The sequence below is a fragment of the Saprolegnia parasitica genome, assembly GCF_000151545.1.
Source record: "Saprolegnia parasitica CBS 223.65 unplaced genomic scaffold supercont2.3, whole genome shotgun sequence".
Classification (NCBI taxonomy): domain Eukaryota; phylum Oomycota; class Saprolegniomycetes; order Saprolegniales; family Saprolegniaceae; genus Saprolegnia; species Saprolegnia parasitica.
Genome location: NW_012156397.1, coordinates 793,326 through 811,754, shown reverse-complemented (window position 1 = coordinate 811,754; position 18,429 = coordinate 793,326). Strand labels below are relative to the sequence as shown.

General features: G+C 59.3%; 7 protein-coding genes across 7 annotated transcripts; 2 read left to right on the top strand and 5 right to left on the bottom strand.

Moving 5' to 3' along the window:
• Window positions 1–1,366: 1,366 nt before the first annotated feature.
• On the bottom strand, window positions 1,367–3,016 carry SPRG_19089 (hypothetical protein; the record flags this gene model as incomplete). Its single annotated transcript, XM_012339895.1, has 4 exons — window positions 1,367–1,537; window positions 1,587–2,087; window positions 2,136–2,688; window positions 2,736–3,016. 4 exons carry the CDS (start codon window positions 3,014–3,016, stop codon window positions 1,367–1,369), a joined length of 1,506 nt encoding a protein of 501 aa, XP_012195285.1.
• A 189-nt stretch (window positions 3,017–3,205) lies between these two features.
• SPRG_19088 (hypothetical protein) lies at window positions 3,206–5,288 on the bottom strand (the record flags this gene model as incomplete). The annotated part of the gene is made up of 10 exons (XM_012339894.1): window positions 3,206–3,437; window positions 3,488–3,729; window positions 3,760–3,894; window positions 3,943–4,074; window positions 4,123–4,326; window positions 4,373–4,444; window positions 4,494–4,679; window positions 4,725–5,011; window positions 5,057–5,142; window positions 5,200–5,288. The coding sequence occupies 10 exons, from the start codon at window positions 5,286–5,288 to the stop codon at window positions 3,206–3,208; spliced, it is 1,665 nt and encodes a 554-aa protein (XP_012195284.1).
• Window positions 5,289–5,495: 207 nt separating this feature from the next.
• Window positions 5,496–6,083, bottom strand: SPRG_19087 (hypothetical protein; the record flags this gene model as incomplete). The annotated part of the gene is made up of 3 exons (XM_012339893.1): window positions 5,496–5,508; window positions 5,565–5,691; window positions 5,747–6,083. 3 exons carry the CDS (start codon window positions 6,081–6,083, stop codon window positions 5,496–5,498), a joined length of 477 nt encoding a protein of 158 aa, XP_012195283.1.
• Window positions 6,084–6,586: 503 nt separating this feature from the next.
• Window positions 6,587–11,243, top strand: SPRG_22077 (hypothetical protein; the record flags this gene model as incomplete). The annotated part of the gene is made up of 21 exons (XM_012339951.1): window positions 6,587–7,010; window positions 7,054–7,147; window positions 7,198–7,318; window positions 7,366–7,542; window positions 7,590–7,736; window positions 7,784–8,003; window positions 8,066–8,150; window positions 8,193–8,336; window positions 8,386–8,634; window positions 8,686–8,836; window positions 8,879–9,017; window positions 9,071–9,148; window positions 9,193–9,450; window positions 9,500–9,662; window positions 9,711–9,940; window positions 9,991–10,077; window positions 10,131–10,360; window positions 10,410–10,589; window positions 10,639–10,830; window positions 10,858–11,008; window positions 11,068–11,243. 21 exons carry the CDS (start codon window positions 6,587–6,589, stop codon window positions 11,241–11,243), a joined length of 3,696 nt encoding a protein of 1,231 aa, XP_012195341.1.
• A 181-nt stretch (window positions 11,244–11,424) lies between these two features.
• SPRG_22076 (hypothetical protein) lies at window positions 11,425–12,356 on the bottom strand (the record flags this gene model as incomplete). The annotated part of the gene is made up of 5 exons (XM_012339950.1): window positions 11,425–11,498; window positions 11,557–11,671; window positions 11,721–11,839; window positions 11,886–11,935; window positions 11,989–12,356. The coding sequence occupies 5 exons, from the start codon at window positions 12,354–12,356 to the stop codon at window positions 11,425–11,427; spliced, it is 726 nt and encodes a 241-aa protein (XP_012195340.1).
• A 1,204-nt stretch (window positions 12,357–13,560) lies between these two features.
• On the top strand, window positions 13,561–15,261 carry SPRG_01444 (hypothetical protein). Its single transcript, XM_012339657.1, has 6 exons — window positions 13,561–13,852; window positions 13,906–14,000; window positions 14,050–14,267; window positions 14,322–14,662; window positions 14,711–14,878; window positions 14,934–15,261. Exons 1-6 carry the CDS (start codon window positions 13,646–13,648, stop codon window positions 15,180–15,182), a joined length of 1,278 nt encoding a protein of 425 aa, XP_012195047.1. The 5' UTR covers window positions 13,561–13,645; the 3' UTR covers window positions 15,183–15,261.
• Window positions 15,262–15,782: 521 nt separating this feature from the next.
• On the bottom strand, window positions 15,783–17,677 carry SPRG_01443 (phosphoribosylaminoimidazolecarboxamide formyltransferase/IMP cyclohydrolase). The gene has a single exon (XM_012339656.1). It carries the CDS (start codon window positions 17,659–17,661, stop codon window positions 15,826–15,828), a length of 1,836 nt encoding a protein of 611 aa, XP_012195046.1. The 5' UTR covers window positions 17,662–17,677; the 3' UTR covers window positions 15,783–15,825.
• Between the last annotated feature and the right edge of the window lie 752 nt (window positions 17,678–18,429).

Sequence of the window (18,429 nt, the reverse complement as noted above, 5' to 3'; positions counted from 1 at the left end):
GGTAGACTCGGTCATGCTGCGTCATGACCTGGCAGGTGGCGTGGGCGTGTACAGAGGACGCATGTGATGGAGGAAGGCCTGGACGAGCTGCACTAGGACGTGTGTCCGTGCATAGCCTTGTACTGCTCGTCGCAATCAGAAAAACGATCGACTCGTCAAGATGGTGGTTCCATAAGGAGTGATTACATGGGCGCGCGACAGAGAGGACATGTAGACTGGCGCACGAGCCACTCGGCGACGCAGGTCTGGTGGAAGGCGTGGGCACAGGCGAGCTGGACGCTTGAGACGCACGCATCTTCGCCGTGCAGGTCTTCCAGACAGATAGAGCAGCTGTCGTCGCGCGCGCCGTCGTCCATGCCATCGATCTCATTGCCTACTTCTTGGGGCAGCATGGACAAGATGCGCTGGCGCCATTTCCAGTCTTGGTCCTTTTGCAGCCGTGGGATCTGCAGCGTCTCTTCGATCGTGTCAAATACGCGGTGGGCGATTCGCGCGAGAAGCGTCGGCGTGCTGTTGGCAAGCGTCAGCAGAAGGCAGAGCTCGCGCACGCGGAACATGGCGCGAACAAAGTCGGCGAGGCCGCGCTTGCGCTCGTCGACAACGTTGGGTATGTCCATAAAGATGTGCTTCTTCGGGAAGGGCTGGAGCGGCGCGAGAAGCGCTGCTATCGTCGCGCGGTCTCGAATCTGCTTGCGACTGATGAGGTTGACGACCTTGAGGAGTCGCTGGCGGACCTTTGCAAGCGTCGAGTAGCGGTGACGTACAACCCAGAGCACGTTGGACGCTGGCGACCAAATCTGCATCATGTACACGGTGTAGTAGAACGCTGGTGCGTCCACGTAATGGATCGCCGTGTGGTTGATGGACACTTGGATGGCGGCGGCGGCGCTGGCGGCGTCGAGCCGCTCGATCTCGGCGTTCGTGTACCGAGCGTCAGCGCGCGCGGTCGGCTCCGACGAGGACCATGGACGGCGAGGTGGCATACGCATCGGACTCCTCAGATTCGAGCAAAGCGGCGTATCAAAAAAGAGCACGCACGCGATTGGCTACTCGAACTGGCCAGGACCAGAATTGGACCAATCCGCGCGCAATGGAAGATAGAAAGGCCAATCAGATGATGGCACCACCACCTCCGACGGCTTCTCGGCTCGCAGCTGCGTAGACGGCGTGTCGGGTTGAAGTTGTCCAGTGCAGTGCAAGCACACTGCGGAGCAGACAGCAAGGCGCGACTCGCCACAGGTCTTATTTGTCTTTTACACGACCCATGCACAAGCTCCCAATGTACGGTACCGATACTCTTCAAGCACTACTGCGAAAGCAGATATCGTCATGCAGAGGTCTCTCATCGACTTGGTGACGGTGCCGCCTAGGCCGTCGATGGAACGTGGACTTTGTCCGAGTGGCGGGGCGACGTGATCTCGGGGCCATCGCGGCTCTGCGCAGCTTGCATGGCCGCATACTTGCCAAACGTGCAGTCGAGCACGGCGCCCGAGAGACCGTACTCCTCGACCGTGTACTTGACCTCGCCGTATTTGCCCTACGCGACCGTAGTCATGACAAAATGCCTTGGCGAATAATGCGCCTACCTTGGGGTTCTTCTCGAGGTACTCGCGCATCTTGTTCTCAAAGTCGTCCGAGACCTCCATGCCCCACTGGTCGTAAAGTGCCTTGACCGTGCCAATGGGGTCGGCGATCCATTCGTCGTACTGGAGGTTCGTGACGTCGACGGCCTTGCGCGCCAAGAGAGCGTTCGTGGTCTCGGTGCACAGCTCTGTAGCGAGTCGTCCAATCAGCTTCTTGTCGAGGCCTTTCCCCTTCAGCGACGGGTGCATCTCCCGCAGAAGTTTCGTTGCGCTCGAGGCCACGACTTGCTTCATCTCGCGGTGCAGCATGACGATCCGTGCGCCAGGAAAGGTCGCGCGAAGCAGCGGTAAGTGCGAGGCGTGGAAGGGCGATTTGAGCACCCAGTGCGTCGGGCCATCGGGCTGGCCGCTCTGCAGCAGCTGGTAGTACCGGTACAAATACGTGTACACATTGCGCTTGTTGGTCGCAGTCAAAAGCATGCGCCGCGCCTTGTTGCTCAGCACCTAGAATCGCTTAGCGGTGGATGGATGGATAGTACGATGGGAGGGTACCGCAATGTACTTGAGCGGCGGCAAGGCGTGCTCGATCAAGACGGCGTCGTCCGCGATCGTCTCTGGCGTGCTAAAGTGACAGGCCGCAATGTCGGCAAAGATCTCGGGCGTCAAGCGGTAGCGAGCGTCCCACGCGTGCACGCCGCGTTGAAACCACGTGTGCTCCGTGTCCATCGCCTTGGTCGGTGGCGCCACCGCGGCGTACCCCCCCGCGTCCACTTCATAGTTGAACGCCGCACGGGCCGAAGGGTCGCACGCCAAGAGGTTGTGCAGAAGCGTGCTGCCCGTGCGCGGCAGCCCCGTAATCACAATTGGCGACGGAAGCGACACGTCCGCGATCTCAGGGTGCGCGACAAAGTACTTCATGAAGGCCTGGCGCGCGCGGAGGGCTTCCATTAGCTGCCGCTGCGCGGTGAAGCGGCCAAAGTTGGAGAGAAGCGGGCTCTTCTCGAGGTCGGTGATCACAGTTTCGTAGACGGCGACGGTGGCGGCTTGGTCACCGAAGAACGCCTCGGCTTCCTTGGGCGTGTCCTTGAGCAGATCGAGAAGCTTCCTACGCAAGTGTGAGATGGTGAGCATTCGAGCTTGCAGCGGACGTACTCTTTCGGGAGCGGAAAGATGGTCGTGCAAAAAAAGCGGCGTGCAATCCACGCATACGCAAGGAGGATGTTGATCCACCAGTGCGAGAACCAGTACGACGGAATGAGCGTCGGGTCGGGCTTCTTGGGCTCGGGCAGCGGGTGGCCCATCGCAAAGCGGATGAGGTGGTAGACAAACATCATGAGGCAGATGACGTTGAGGAGCATGTACACTTCCTGGACGCCGAGCTCCCACATGACTTGCTTTGCAAAGTCCCACGCTTGCTGCACATACTCTTCCATCTCGGCGGCAAATTCGACACTGCAGAGACAACGCTCAAAGATACGCGGCCGTCCAATCAGACGCCGCGGCGTTTCAGCGCGACCTCTCCGAAGCGGCGCGACGCCACCAATACCGGATAAAACGTGGCGTTACGCCATAAATAAAATGGAACAAAAATGGCGCCTCAGCCGATAATGAATTATTATACACTATTGCACGCCGTTGTCGTCGCGAAGAAGGCTCTGAATGAGCTTGCGGTTCTTGACCTCCATGGTGGACGGCGCGAACGTGCATTCTTTCATCTCCTTTTGCCGAAGCTCGGCTTCCAGGCGACCTCGCTTTCCATCCCGCTGGCGATCTTGGTACGAGAGTTTGAACGGCTCCGGGATGGTGTACGCCCGGGGGGTATACGACGTGCCAAACACCTTGGCTTCGCGCTCCCTACCAAGTGGTTCTTGAATAATCGGTCATTTCTCCAAATCAAAACGGACCGAAGCTCTTCTTCTTGGCGCTTGGCGCGCTGCTTGAGCTCCAAGAAGCGACTGAGACCGCGGACAACCACAGGCCGCGCCGCCGCCTCACTTGCCGAGATGGGCTTGCGATTGATATTGGGCTGAAATGTACATCGCTGGAGCTCCTCGAATTCGAGGAGGTGGCGCTTGTCTTCGAGCGACTGGCGCCGGCGTTCGCGGGCGCGCTCGATGTTTGAATCACAGTCTACGATAGTGCAGTGCTAACAAACCGAGGGACGAGTGGGACGCACCGCTGGGTTCCACACGGTCGCGCGATCGGCGTCGCCTTCCAACGGCGTGAGCGCCGGCCGGAACCGGCACTCGGCTTGCGTGCGCTGCTCCATTTCCTTGATGACCCGCGACCGAATCGGCTTGGTTGCGTCACTCTACCCAAGATACCTTGACGACTAATCTCTCGTACAACTGCGATAGACCTTGGCGAGCTTTTGGATTGGGGTCGCGCGCCCCAAGGCTTTGGATACGTGGTTAAGCGTGGGCTGGAACGAGAATTTGTTGTAGTAGGCTTCTTCGAGTCGCTTCTTTTGCTCGGCCTTCTTGCGCGGCTCCTACAGCCGCACGCTTGTATCTGCATCTTCAAATCTCACGTTGCATACCGCGTACGTCATGCGATAGAGCTGCTGGGGCGTGCTCTCAGTCAGTCGCTTGGGTCGGGTGTGCTTCAGGACCTTCTCGGCGTTGCCGATGCACGGCTGGAATGGCTTTTCGATCGCGTTCACTTTTTCTTCCAGTAGCATTTGGTGCTCGAGCTTGTCGTCGCGTCGGTCTTGGAGCACGCGCTGACGCGTCACAAAGTCGAGCTACGCGCCTACGTTAGCTTGCATTCATTATCGTCGGCCGACGTACTTTGAACTCTGGCTTTTGATCGACAATCGAGTGGCTTCGCTCGTTGACCTGCGGCGCAAACGACAGACCTTGCTACAGAACACGAATGTTTAGAGTCGACATGACTGCGATCGACGCCTACCGCGGTCGTGTACAGCTCTTCCACAATCTGACGCTTCTCAATATTGTCTTCGGCGTCTTGCACCAATCGGTCCGTGACGCTCAAATGCCCGAGCTGCTGCGTGAGCTGGCGACTCTTTTCGTTGATTTCCGGAACAAATGTGAGCTTGTCCTCGACCGACGTCGCAAGCTGCCGAAGCACCTCCTTCTGCAATGCGCGTCAGATAGTATATAATACTGCATCGCACTCGACCTTGCGGCGCTGGATCTCGGGAACCCGGTCCTGGATCGGTTTGTACTGCGTATGGTCGACCATGGCGCGCGTCACGGCGTTGATTTTCGGCGTAAACGTGCACGTCGCGCGGACGCTGCGGTCTTCGAGTGCGCGCTTGACCTTGGCGCGGAGCTCGTAGCGCAAGAGGCCGTCCCCGTACAGTCTCTCAGTGACGTCGTCGACCTTGACGCGCTTTGGATTGGGGCTCATTTGCTGCTGGACGAACGCCAATTTCTCTTCCACGGGTTTTTCGGGCGTTCGTTGCGCTGTCGCAGCGTGTATTGGATGCCGCAAGGATAGAAGACGGGTACCGTGGGCGTTTGGCGTAAACGTGCACGAGCTCAACGATGCGAGCTCCTGCTCCATCTTGAGCTTCTCGCGCTTGGCGTACTCGGCGCTACGCGGCGCCGCCAGCTGTGAGAGCCGGCTTTGTCCCGTCGCTCGGACCTAGCACGCTATTAGGAATGGCCAAGCCGTCGAGAGACGCGCCTTGGAGCCTTTGTACGGCGTGGTCTTGGGGCGAAACGTGCACTCGGGATCCATTGGCGCCGACTAGACAAGTAAGGTCGCAGTAGCTCGCACGTCCAGCGTAAGTTCTCGTTACATGTGAAGCCGCGCGGCGATCGCGCGGCGCAGATGCAGCCCGCCGCTTCCCGATGCCCTGTGCACGACACGTGTGCTCATCATCCATCAAGATTGGCAGTGCATACCTTGGGAGGCGAGGCACTCGGACCAGCGTCAAAATCGATGTCAAAGCGGACAGCTTTGGGCAGTGGCTTCTTGGGCGAAGCATGACGCGATGTTGGTGGTGCTGGCCACGGCGCAACGTCGTCCTCGTCGTCCACATACGTCGATGGCCTCCGCGGCAGCATCGTAGGCAGCTCCGAGGCAAAGTAGAGCGTGTCGTCGCCTTCTTGAAGCTCCTTGAGGAAGCTCATATTGTCGTCTATGCAATATAGACATAGAAGTGTGCGTTCTTGGGCACAAGAACCGATGCGCACCGCCGTCGTCGTAGCCGCCGTCGCTGTCGTTGGCCATGCCATCGTCGTCGTACGACATGTCTTCCGTGTTGGGCTGCTGCGTTGGTGACGGCAGTGGGAACCGCGCCGCCGTGTCCATGAACGACGCAGCCCATGGTAGATCGTCGCTGAATGCTGGCGTCTTCTTTCGCTCGAGGAGACTGCGGCGCTCGTCCTGGAGCTTGGCGAGGATCTCCTTCCGGCGCGCCTCCGAGAGCTTGGGCGGCGTTGCGGCCGACGGCGGCGCGCTGCGCTGCTGCAGGTAGGCTTCCGCGAGTCGGATCTCGTCCTCCACTTGGCTCAGCGCGTCGTCGGCCATCGGACAAGATATGTTCGATCTTGAGCGGCCACGTCGTCGAGTGCACCATGGCTGTGGATTAAAATACACTTGGCATTTGTATGCATTTATAATGCATGCAAACATTAAAAGTTCGACCTGCGTATCCGGAGGATTCCGGATGCTATCGGCGTTGACACGCATGATCCCGATCAAGAAGCATCCATGTCCTGGGACTGCCGAGGCGCATGGACGCCCGAGAGTCGTATGCCAATGACAGGAGCTTTGTGAAGACGTATAGGCCACTGCCGGGACACGGCGGGTATGGGCGCAACCTTGCGATGCAGAGAGCTCGAAACGCCTTGCTCCCTCGCCTTGCTTGCTTGCAGCGCGAGACGCTTGCGCGCATTTCACTGCAATTTGCACGAGACTCTGCACGAGACTCAAAAAGTGGGTGGCTCGCATAGCTAGGACGAGCGCTGCATGCAACCGCTACGATCGGAGAGTGCTTTGTTACACCGCTAAAATTAGGGACACACTTTCCAATGCCAACGATACCCGACATTGTGATCGAGGAAGAGCTCAAGGACGACGATGTCGTGGGCCATGTGACCACAACCAAGCGGACAAGTACGCGGCTACGCATCCCGCTGGTGCGGAGTGCAACTGTCGGCGCCCTTGCCGCGCCGTCCCATACCAAGACCCACAAGACCAAAACGTCTACACCCAAGAAGAAAAAAGACTCCCAACATACGCCATCGCACAAGAAGACGATTTCGCACGGCACCAACTGGGACATTGGTCTGGTCAACAAGAGCTGGGAGATCCCAGCTGATGTCAAGAGCGCACTGCCTGCGCTCGCACGCTCCAACTTGCGCCGCGCGAGCCGGCCCAACACGGTGCCTCTCTCAGCCGAAGAGCGCTTCTTGCGAGCTACGAAGCTCGCGGTCCCAACACACAAAGTCACAGGTTCAGATTCTTCAATTCTGTAGGCTGCTGCACGACCGACTAGGCCTTCCACTCGATCTGCTGCCCGACGTCCCCATCTACCTCGAAGATATCAAGGACGATATCCGCACCAAGCTCACGCCCGACGACCGCCGCAAGTATGGTTGTCGGCGTGCAGCGATGTACTACCGCGTGCATATGCATATAGGTACTTTGGAGATGCGGGCAAGCACGACATGCGCTTGGTCGCGGCCAAGCTCGGTCGACAAATGTACATGCACCACGGCAGCCTCCCCGACTTTATCGCTGCAAATCCAGTGATCGAGCAGGTACACTGATCTTCTTTCCATGACAGACAATAATGTACTGGGCACAGCTGGAGGCCTCGGACGAGATCCACGGGCTCTTCTCTGGCCAGCTCTCGGCGCGGCACAAGTTCATTGCGCTGAGCTTGGCGCAGAAGCTGCCGCTGTCCGTGCGCCTCTTGATCCGCAACACCGTGTCGCCGCACTTGAACGTGTCGCACATGGGCATGGGCGACGAAATGGCCAAAGTAACGACAATATGTCCACCATTTTCCAAAAGTCTCATCGAGGGTAGGTATTTGCGCAGTGTGTGCTGGAGTTGCCCATGGTGACGAGCCTCAACATTCGTAACAACCGCCTCACCGACCCGGGACTTGACGCAATCGTGAGTGTCGTGACGCACAAGCGCGACCTTGTCTGCCTCGATATTTCCGAAAACAAGGTCACTCGTGTCGTAAAAATACGGTACAAACTCTTTATTGAATGTAGGTGGATGGCGACGCGGCCGCCGCACTCGCCGAGGACGTGGGCTCCAAGCAATGCGCACTCCAAGAGCTCTGCATGGCCACATGCGATATTGACGACGGCGAAGTTCAAGGCTTTGCCAACGCGCTGCACACCAATACATCCCTTACGACGCTCGTCTTGTCACGCAATCTCATCGGCAAATCGGAGATGCTGAATGTCGTCCAGCCCGACCTGATCACTGGTGCCTCCTCCTTTGCGATAGTGCAACCATGTCTATATCTACTAATGTCAACTTGTGGGTAGGCGGCGAGGCCATTGCGAGCATGCTCTGCAACAACAACCGGCTAACCAAGCTCGATTTGTCGTGGAACATGCTGCGCCTCAACAGGTTGGTTGATATCTCGATACTAAGTTCTGACCTTTTGACCAGCGCCGTCGAGATCGGCAAGGCGCTGGCGGTCAACAATGGTCTGCGGGAGCTCAATTTGGCCTACAACGCGTTCGGGAACCACGGCACGCAGTCCGTGGGCATGGCGCTGCGTAAAAACAACTGCCTCCAAGTGCTGGACCTGAGGTACACACGAAACGAGGAATATACTGGGACGGATCTGTGATATATGTAGCCACAACAACATTCCTTGTGAAGCGGCGTTTGTAATAGCCCAAGCACTCAAAGTGAACGATACAATCACCAATATCGTGCTCGATGGGAATCCGCTGGGAAAGATCGGCGGCCAATCGCTTCTCCACGCCGTCGCGAGCAGCGCCAACCACGCGCTGTCCATCTCGATGGCGAGCTGCAATTTCGACCTCTTTGACCCCAACACGTTTAATCCTGACGAAGCCACGGGCAACTACGACCTCAACATGATGTACGCCTTGCGTCCTGATCGACTTGATAGACTGATATATATACCCGATAGTATTCCGTACGAGCGCTCGATCATGCTCGAGCTGCTGCGCTGTGCCGAGACCAAGACGGGCTGCAAGTTCATTTCGATCGTCCACGTTGTCGACAAGACGTCGCGCCCGCTACAGATCGAAGTGCGCGATGTCGTCACGGCCACGGGCGAGGTGCTGAACTGTGCCCCGCCATCGCTGAGGGTACAAGTGTAGGCGCTTCGGCACCGCAACTCGGTCGCGCGCCGGGGCACACTCCTTCGCCGGACCATGTGCAAAGAGAGCCTGGTCCAGCTCTTCCAAGAGCTTGATAAAGACAACTCGGGCAACATTGATGCCAAGGAGCTCGAAAGCGGTGCGATCTCACCGTTGTACAATAATGTCCTACTGTTTCGCTACGATAAACAGGCATGGCCAAGATGGGCATCCCGACCGAGCCCGGGGAGGCCGCACGCTTGATCTCTCGCTTTGACATAGATGGCTCGGGTCCGTGCGGAAACTAGATCTATAAATCGGAATACGACGACTAGGCACGGTCGAAATCAACGAGTTCATCGAGCTCATGGCCGTCTTTGATGTCGCGCCGCGGCCCAAGAAGCAGATCGTCGATGCGGTGACCAACCAGCCGTTCGAGGTGCCGTCGTCGGGTCGGCTCCTTGTGGACTTTCTGGATCTGCACATTCCAACGGAGAGCACGGAGGCGCACACGCGCGAGTCCATTGCGCACTTGATTCGGAACCTCAAGGGCAACAACGCGCACGTGCAGATGCTCTCGATCGCCAAGAACGGTACTCTTGAGCGGATCACACAAGGTCGCTTTACGTGGACTTTGCGCAGGGCTCTACTTTCGGGAGCGCGAGGCGCAGCTCATCATCGACTCGGTCCTCGACGGCAGCGACCTCGTTGAGGCGATGGCGTCCATTCTGCCGCACATGATTGACGCGTCGAACGCGTGCCAGCTCATCGAGTGCAACTTGGCCGACACGACCCAGCGACTCCGGTACACCGACATGGAGACGCGCTTGGACGCTACTTCTCGAGGATGTAGACTGCAGTATTCGCTGCGCTTTGCGTATGGCCCGATCGTCGGCTTGAGCTCGGGGCACTATCGGCTCGAGATGGCCGAGCCATTGGACCGCATCGCCGCCAAGAAGCTCATGGAGATCAGCAACAAGACTATGCTTTGGAAGAAGAAGTACGAGCTCCTCGACACGTCGCAGCATGCCAACTATCAGTGTTTTCGCAACGAGACGTTCAACGGCAAGCCGGTGGTTCTCGGTTTGGCTAGCTTGTATTCTGCATCCTTTTTACAATTTTTCGATTTGTAGAAAATGCTTTTTGCGACAAGATCCCCAAGTTTGGCGTCCTTGAGTTTGACTTTGTGCACATGTCGAGCCGACCCGTGCCACAACAGAGTCCGACACTATTGTCTTTTGTATAGTAGACTGCACACAATGTGTCGTATTAGGCAAATTCCAATCGATCGAGCCCATGTCAACCAAGCGGTTTGCGCAATTTCTCGAGCGGATGCATGCCGTGGGCCTCGATCCCGAGCCGCACACGGAGCTGCCGCGGGCATATGGCACGCTAACGCCGACCGTCTTCGAGCACCTTCTCAAGATGCAGCGGAACGCGCAGTACAACGACTACTTGTCCGGGCTCGCGGCGTTTACCGAGGTCGAGCTCCACGGCGCCAAGGTCGGTCCGCGTTCTCCATTTCGTTCGTTAGACTATCGCAATGGGACAGGTGACAATCTCGGTCCGGCGCCTCATCATGGAGCTGCAGTACCTTCTGTCGTCGCGCTGGATCAGCGTCAAGCAGTGCCTTCGGATGCTCTGCATGTGGCCGCGGGCCTTTAAAGCCGCGCGCGTCGATGTGATTTTGATGCTCATCGACCGCGTTGTCGACCTCTACAGCGTGCCGCAGGTACCAATCCGATTTGCGACATCCTTTGAGAGAATTGATTTGTGTATAGATGTTTGCGCTACTGACCGAGCGAGAGCTGGCCGAGCTCATCTTTCGCTATGGCTGGCTCAACTTGTGGTCGCCACTCGCGCCCGACATTTACTACGAGCTCGACATGGCCATCTACGAGCAGCGCGAAGTCGCCAAGATGCTCGTGACGCTCGCACTTGCCGAACCTGCACGCGACGCTCGACCCGTTGCAGTAGCTGATAGTCCTCTTCTGTCATAGGGCGACAATTGGCTCAACGAGACGTACGGCTGGAGTCGCGGCGACCCGATTCCTGGCTGGCAGCTCAACCAGAGCTGGCTTGGCGAAAACGCATTTCCAGAAAAAGGCTACTTGACGCTCCACTACTACTCGGGCGCCGACCGCGGCTGCGGTGCGTCCTTTTCGATATCGATCAAAGTATCAAGATATCAACTCGACGCGCGTGCGTAGGACCGGTCTGGCACGTGCGGGTCAACTTGTGCAAACACGTGCTCTCGATGCCGCCCGAAGGCGCCAAGCTGCAAGAATTCATCCACCACTCGATGCAGCTCGAGCTGCGCACGGTGCGCGACCTTACAGCGCGCCCCGCGGCCACGAACCCGCCGACGGCCGCCAAGCGCAAGTAGCGGACCACGAGTCTTTGGTTGACATGACGAGTTCAACACTGCTTTCCGCACTCGTACATGTCGTTGTTAATCCATTGATAGGTCGTGTTTTGATTTCTGTGCTCGACTAGCATGTCGAATCAAATCGACTAGCCAGTAGGTCGTCTACGGAAGGTCCGTGCAGCGTCGTACGGGATGCATCTTAGACGACGCTGTCGTCGTCGGCCCGTTTTTTGAGGAGGATGATGAGGATGCGGACAAAGAGGTTGAGAAAATCTAGCAACAACATATATCCGTGCGTCCAGTGCAAGACATTTGAGATGGAAACGGGTACCGAGGAAGAGCTCGAACGCGTGGCCCACCACATCGTCGTCGCCGCTGCTGGCCTTTTCCACAATAAGCTGCGTATCAAAGAGTACGTAAAAGCAAAAGAGAAGCAAGCCGCCGTACTACACACATGCGTTTTCAGGCTCCGCGAATGCGAGGAGAAAGGCGTACGAGCTCGAGCGAGTACATGGCGGCCGAGCGCACAAAGACGTTGACGAGCGCGACGAGGACAAGCCCAAGAATTGCAGACCCGGCAAACGCACCAAGAAACAAGTAGGTGCGCCGGCGCTCTACCAGGCGTGTGGTACAAGCTCCGAGACGTACGAAGGAACGTACCGAGGAGCGCACTCAGCGTGAAGCAGCCAAAGACGATGGTCGAGCCCACACTAGAGGACATAGCACTTTAAAACCTTGGAATGGAAGCGAGAGAAGGTCGCACAAGGCCATGGCGACGATCGAGGCGTCCGTGGCGAGGGCGTGCTGCACGAGCCCGCCAAGGTTGGCGCCCCAGCAGGTGGCGAGTGTCAAGAGCACACACAGCCGCTGTGCAAACTTGGCTTTCGGCAAGAGGTAGAGCGCGAGCACGAGGACAAAGACGAGGAAAGCTGTGGTGTAGCCGGCGAGACCGCACGCGATGTCGAAGACGACGCCGGCCGCGGCGGCGCCGACCGCGGCTGCGAGCGTCACGTAGACGCGTACGAGGTGGCGCTGGACGCGCGGCTCAATGTCGTTGGTGGAGAGGAGCACGGCGAGGTCAAAGCCGCCGACGGCGACGGGCTTTACGACCTCCGTGGCCTTGCTCTGCATCTCTCGGCAGCGTAATGGCTTCGGGCCATTTTCGAGAAAAGAAAGAGGTTTTCCGCGCGACGGGACGAGCAGTCGCGAAGAACAGAAGAACAGAAGAAGAACTGCCCAAGCGGCAAAACAAGCCAGGGCACAGCGCGGTCTCGCTCAAGCCATTCCTCAATTTGGCAGCTCATAGCAATTTAGATAACCCACCTCGCCCACCACTTGGGCAGGCGGGGCACCAATACATTCATTACCCCCCAACCTGCTCGGCCGTTTGCGAGGAACGAGGATGACCAACGGTATTCCGGATACAGTCGTCCGGATACCCATGCGTGTCAACGGCTACTGCACACTATTTCGGAATGCTCCACAGTGGCACGCACGCGACCATCCCTGGGCTCCTTTGGGTGTGGCACCGGATGGGTTGTCGTCGCGCCGCCACCGAAGCTCAAGAAGCCTAGTACCCAGCGCATTGCAGAGAAGAGAGATAGCTTTGCACAGAGCACGCATCCAACGCTGCCAGCGATAACGACGCGAGGGGGCTCGTGCTCGTTCACGGTCCGACGCCGCCATGGGCGACGGCTTCGAAGCCCATGCGCGGGAATGACGTACCACCTGCTTGAACGTCCTTTCACACAACGCAAGGTGATGACCCTCCTCTGCACACCCGACGCCTGTGTCGTCAACGACGCAGCGGTAAGGCAACGTGTCGTTGTCCGCACCTGCCAACTCGCTACCTACCGGCAGCATACCCGCGATCGAGCAAGGCGTTCTGAGCGAGCGGCGTTGTGGTCGGAGCTCCTACATCCTTCTCGTTGCCGCCATACGCATCGCAGTTACTACGCTATCGCAGCAAGTACTGATGGCCGCGAGGCTGTTCAGCGTCGGGCTATATGTAGTGCATTACGTAGGGTAGTTTGCTGGGCGATATTCGCAGCATTCGATCCATGACGGCGGCTCGTGGCCTATACTGCCACCGTGTCCAGTGATTTCTCTGCCCTCCTCGGTAGTATCGTTATCCGGCAGAGCGCGATCGGCTACCGTCGCCATCGATCGCTGGCGACGGTTCGACGTGGCGCGATCTTCTTGAAGTGGTGTACGCTCGCAGGTGCGAAATAGTGTACATTCGTAAATCGTGTCAGCCAAGCCCAAGAACCTGCTTGAAATAATATCGATACGGAGAGGTTTCGGATGCAACTTCAAGGTCGTCAGTTTTCTGGGACCTGCGTACGCTCGCACAAACGGCAAAGATCGGTTCGCGCCCACATCATCATATTGCAACTCGCCCCGTCCGCCGCAGCCGCAGCATGAGCCCGAAGCAGAACATCGCCCGCGGCATCGGCCGCCTCTCCAACATGGTCCTCGCAAAGGGCAAGGGCTCGTTCGTCTGGAACACGGAGGGCCAAAAGCTCCTCGACTTTACCTGCGGCATCGGCGTCACCAACCTTGGCCACTGCCACCCCAAGGTCACGCACGCCGTGCAGCAGCAGGCCGCGACGCTCGTCCACGGCCAAGTACGTCGTCCTTCCCATCCATACGACCAAGCCAAACCTAACATTGCCTGTAGGTGGGCGTGGCCTACCACGAGCCGATGCTCAAGTACGTCTCGTCGCTGCTACCCGTGCTGCCCAAGACACTCGACTCGCTTTTCTTTGCCTCCACGTACGCGCAGCGGCGTTGCATAGACCATGGGGCGAGTCGCTTTGTCTAGTGGCGCGGAAGCCGTTGAGAATGCGGTCAAGCTCGCGCGCCAGGCCACGGGCAAGGCGAACGTGATCGTGTTCCAGGGCGGCTACCACGGCCGGTCGTTTGGAACCATGTCGCTCACGACGAGCAAGACCATCTACAGCGCCGGCTTTGGTCCGCTCTTGAGCAACATCACGACCGTGCCCTTCCCGTATGCGCTCCATAGCCCCGCGGCCGACGAAGGTTGCCGATCTTCTTCTTTACTTCGCCTCTCATGCTCGGCACAACACCACGTAGAGAGCTGCGTCAACTACTGCATTGCCGAGCTCGAGCTCGCGTTCAAGCAGCGCTGCGCGCCCAAGGACACGGCGGCGATCCTCATTGAGCCCGTCATGGGCGAGGGCGGCTACGTGCCGGTGCCCAAGGCCTTCATGCACGCGCTCCGCCGCCTCTGCGACGAGCACAACATTCTCCTCATCGCGGACGAGGTGCAGTGCGGCTTTGGTCGCACGGGCTCCATGTTTGCGATCGACGGCCTCTACAACGTGACGCCCGACATCCTCGTCATGGCCAAGGGCATCGCCAACGGGTACCCGCTCAGCGCGATTGCCAGCCGCCGCGAGCTCACGGACCTCCAGGTATGACGCATTGCGTTCAAACATGTGCAAAGTCGACATCGTACCTAGCCGCCGGGCTCGATGGGTGGCACCTACGCCGGCAACGCTGTCGCGATCGCCGCGGCCTCGGCGACGCTCGAGGCGTTTGAGGAAGAGCGCATCTTGGAGAACACGCGCGTGCGTGGCGAGCAGCTCGTGCTCGGCCTCGAGCGCCTCAAGTCCAAGTACCCGATCTTGGTATGCTACCATCATCGTGCGCCTCAAGAAGCCAAGTTGATGGGATATGGCGTAGGACGTGCGCGGCGCGGGTCTCATGCTGGCGATGGAATTCGACGAGTCGGCGGCGCCCGGCACGGCGGCGCGCGTGTGCCAGAGCTGCGTCGACAAGGGCATGCTCCTCCTCTCGACAAGCGTGTACGAGACGCTGCGCTTCATCCCGCCGCTCAACATCTCGGCCGACGAGGTCGCGATGGGCCTCGACATCCTCGACGCGGCGCTGGCCGATGTCTTTGGCGAGCAGCCCATCTCCCGCGTCGCGTAGAGCGGCCTAGAGAGTAGATAGTAGTTGTCGTTTGCATTTCACGCCTCCACACAATACATGGATATACCTTGCACACCGGTGCGTGGAGCTCACCCGACAGCACTCGGAAGCCCTCCGCACACACGGGACCGTCGGGCGCGAGGAGCCATGCGTCGAGGCGCTCGACGCACCGACAAAGCAGTGGCCTCGACGACGCCCAAGCCGCTGGGATGACGATCGATGGCCTACATCCTCGAGGCTTGGCCACAAGCATCGTCTCGATCGCCACTCGAATCCCGCCGTCCGTAAGACCAGCGCAGCCGTCCGTAAGACCAGCGCAGCCGTCCCTAAGACCAGCGCAGCCGTCTCCACAGCATGGGCGGCCGTAGAGCTACAGCAACCATTTTGGTGGGCATGCTGTCTTAGTTGCCTCAAGTGCTCGCGCTTCCCCTCAGGGCATGCGTCTCGCCAAGTACAGTGCAGTTGGTTGGAGCCATTGCGCTGACCTCTGTGCGACGACCACTGGCCGTCTCTGTGCGAGGCCGTCGACGCCAACACCATGCTTCAGTTGGAACCGTGTGCCCTTGCCGCAGGTCGTGCGTGTCCAGCCGAACAGTCTCATGTCAATGGAAGATAGATAGATTACAACAAGATAGCCAACGACTTAGTGGTGGAAGAGGCGGACGCCCGAGAAGGTCATCGTGATGCCGTACTCGATGCACGCCTGCTTGATCTCGTCGTCGCGGTTGCTGCCGCCGGGCTGCGTGATGAACGAGACGCCGAGCTTGGCGGCGTGGTCAATGCCATCGCGGAACGGGAAGAAGGCGTCCGACGCAAGCGAGACACCCGTGAGCTGCGCCACGTACGCGTCCTTCTCGGCGACCGTGAGCGGCGCCGGCACCGTCTCAAACTGCGCGTCAAAGGCCGTCTTCTCGACGGGCGCCATGTCGCCCTCAATGTAGCGGACACGCGCGTTCACACGCTCCTGGCGCTTGACCGACGGCTTGAAGGCGAGCGCCGCGACCTTGGGGTGCTGGCGGAGGTGCCACACGGCCACCTTGCGACCCGCGAGCTTGACGCAGTCGACGCGGCTCTGCTGGCCAGCGCCGACACCGACCATCTGGCCGTCCTTGGCGTAGCCTACCGAGTTACTCTGCGTGTACTTGAGCGTGATCGCGGCGAGGATGAGGTCGCGCTTGGCCGATTCCGTGAGCGGCGCGCAGCTCGTCTGGACGTCGGCGACGTGCGAGTGGTTAAAGACCACGTCGTTCCGGCGCTGAGCAAACGTCATGCCGTACACCTCACGGTACTCCATCGGCGGAGGCACAAAGGTGGCGTCGGCTTCGAGCACGATAAACTTGCCGCCCTTCTTGGCCGCGAGGATCTCAAGCGCCGCGGGCTCGTAGCCGGGCGCGATGATACCGTCGCTGACCTCGCGCTTGAGCACCTTGGCAGTGGCCTCGTCGACAATGTCGCTGACGGCGACAAAGTCGCCAAACGAGCTGAGCGGGTCGGCGTTGCGCGCGCGAAGGTACGCGACCGAGAGAGGCGTGAGCTCAATGTTGCCCACTTCGTACGCGGCCTTGAGCTTCTCGTCGAGGGGCACGTAGACGGCGGCACCGGCCGGCGAGACGTGCTTGAAGGACGCCGCGGCCGGGAGGTGAAGCGCCTGGCGCACTTCGGCCACGAGCTGGTACGCGTTGGCCGCATCGAGGAGGTTGATGTAGCCGGGCGTGCCGTTGAGGACCTTGAACGGCAGCTTCGAGCCCTTGATCGTCATGATGGACGCCGGGTTCTGGTGCGGGTTGCAGCCGTACTTGAGCGGAAGCGCGGGCTCGTACACGCGCGTGACTTCGTCCGAGGTCTGGCCGAGCTGCGCGTTGAACCACTTGGAGATCTGCGTGTCGTAGTGGGCCGAAAGCGTAAAGGCCGCGGCGGCGCAGCGCTTGCGGAACGCGTGCGTCGTGCCCGTCTGGTGGGCGCTCATCTCGGCCACGAGGTCCATGTACTGCGACGGCGACGTGCAAATGACGACGCTTGCGTGGTTCTTGGCCGACGAGCGGAGCATCGACGGGCCGCCAATATCAATGTTCTCAATGCACGTCTCAAAGTTGCCACCCGACGCGACCGTAGCCTCGAACGCGTACAGGTTGAGGACCATGAGGTCGATGTTCTTGATGCCATGCTTGGCCATGTCGTCTTCGTGCTGCTTGTTGCCGCGGACGCCGAGAAGGCCGCCGTGGATCTTGGGGTGGAGCGTCTTGACGCGGCCATCCATCATCTCGGGCGACTGCGTGTACTCCGAGACGTCAATGACCTGGAGGCCGGCCTCGCGCATGGCCTTGGCCGTGCCGCCCGTCGAGAGGAGCTCGACGCCGTGGGCCGCGAGGTACTTGGCGAGGTCGAGGAGGCCGGTCTTGTCCGAGACGGAGAGGAGCGCCCGGCGGATGGGCACGACGTCCTTCGTCGCGCTGGCAACGGCGGTGATGATGTGGGCCATGGCGGAGGAAGAGATCCAAATGGAGAATGAGTCAACCTCGGGCGATCTTTCAGCGGGCATCCGGATACAACCGCCACATCTTCAACCGAACCCTCGCACAACGTATGGTTGCAACCTAGTGCCAGTCGTTTGGCGCTTTCGTACCCGGACGATGATCATTTCAGCCAATGGGAAGCGGCGAAAATCCGATTTGGTTTCATCATCACCCAAGGTCATGCTCGGAGGATGATGTATACGAAGGCAGCGCCGATGTGCGCCCTTCGTGGACGTCTGCCGACGATCGCATGGCACCGATGACCCAGCCATCGATAGATGCATGCTTCATACTGCATGATCCTAGCCTCATGGTCCATGGGCGCAACAAGGTTGCCTGTACTACGGCAGACTACGGGCAGAGGAGACGACGAAGCGGGTGTTGTTGCGCGTGGTACCAGCAGCAGACATGGCAGCCACCAGCTGCCAAAAGCGACGAGCACGTCGACTGGCATGTGACAGCCATCGGCCATGGACCATCCAAGCATACACAGCGCTGGTGCGGGCGAGCGATGCGCTCATGTATTTGTCGTCGATCATGGATGTGCAGTCAATCGACGATGACGCATGCAAGTTGATCCGATGACCGTGCCATTGCCGGGGGTTTGGCGATGGACGAAGATGATGGGCGAGACGTGATGATGGCATGGCATCTGTGGGGCGGTGTCGTTCAAGCTTCAACCTGGCGCCTATCATGGGTAGCCTCGTGGCAGCCTCGCTGCACAGCACTTGATA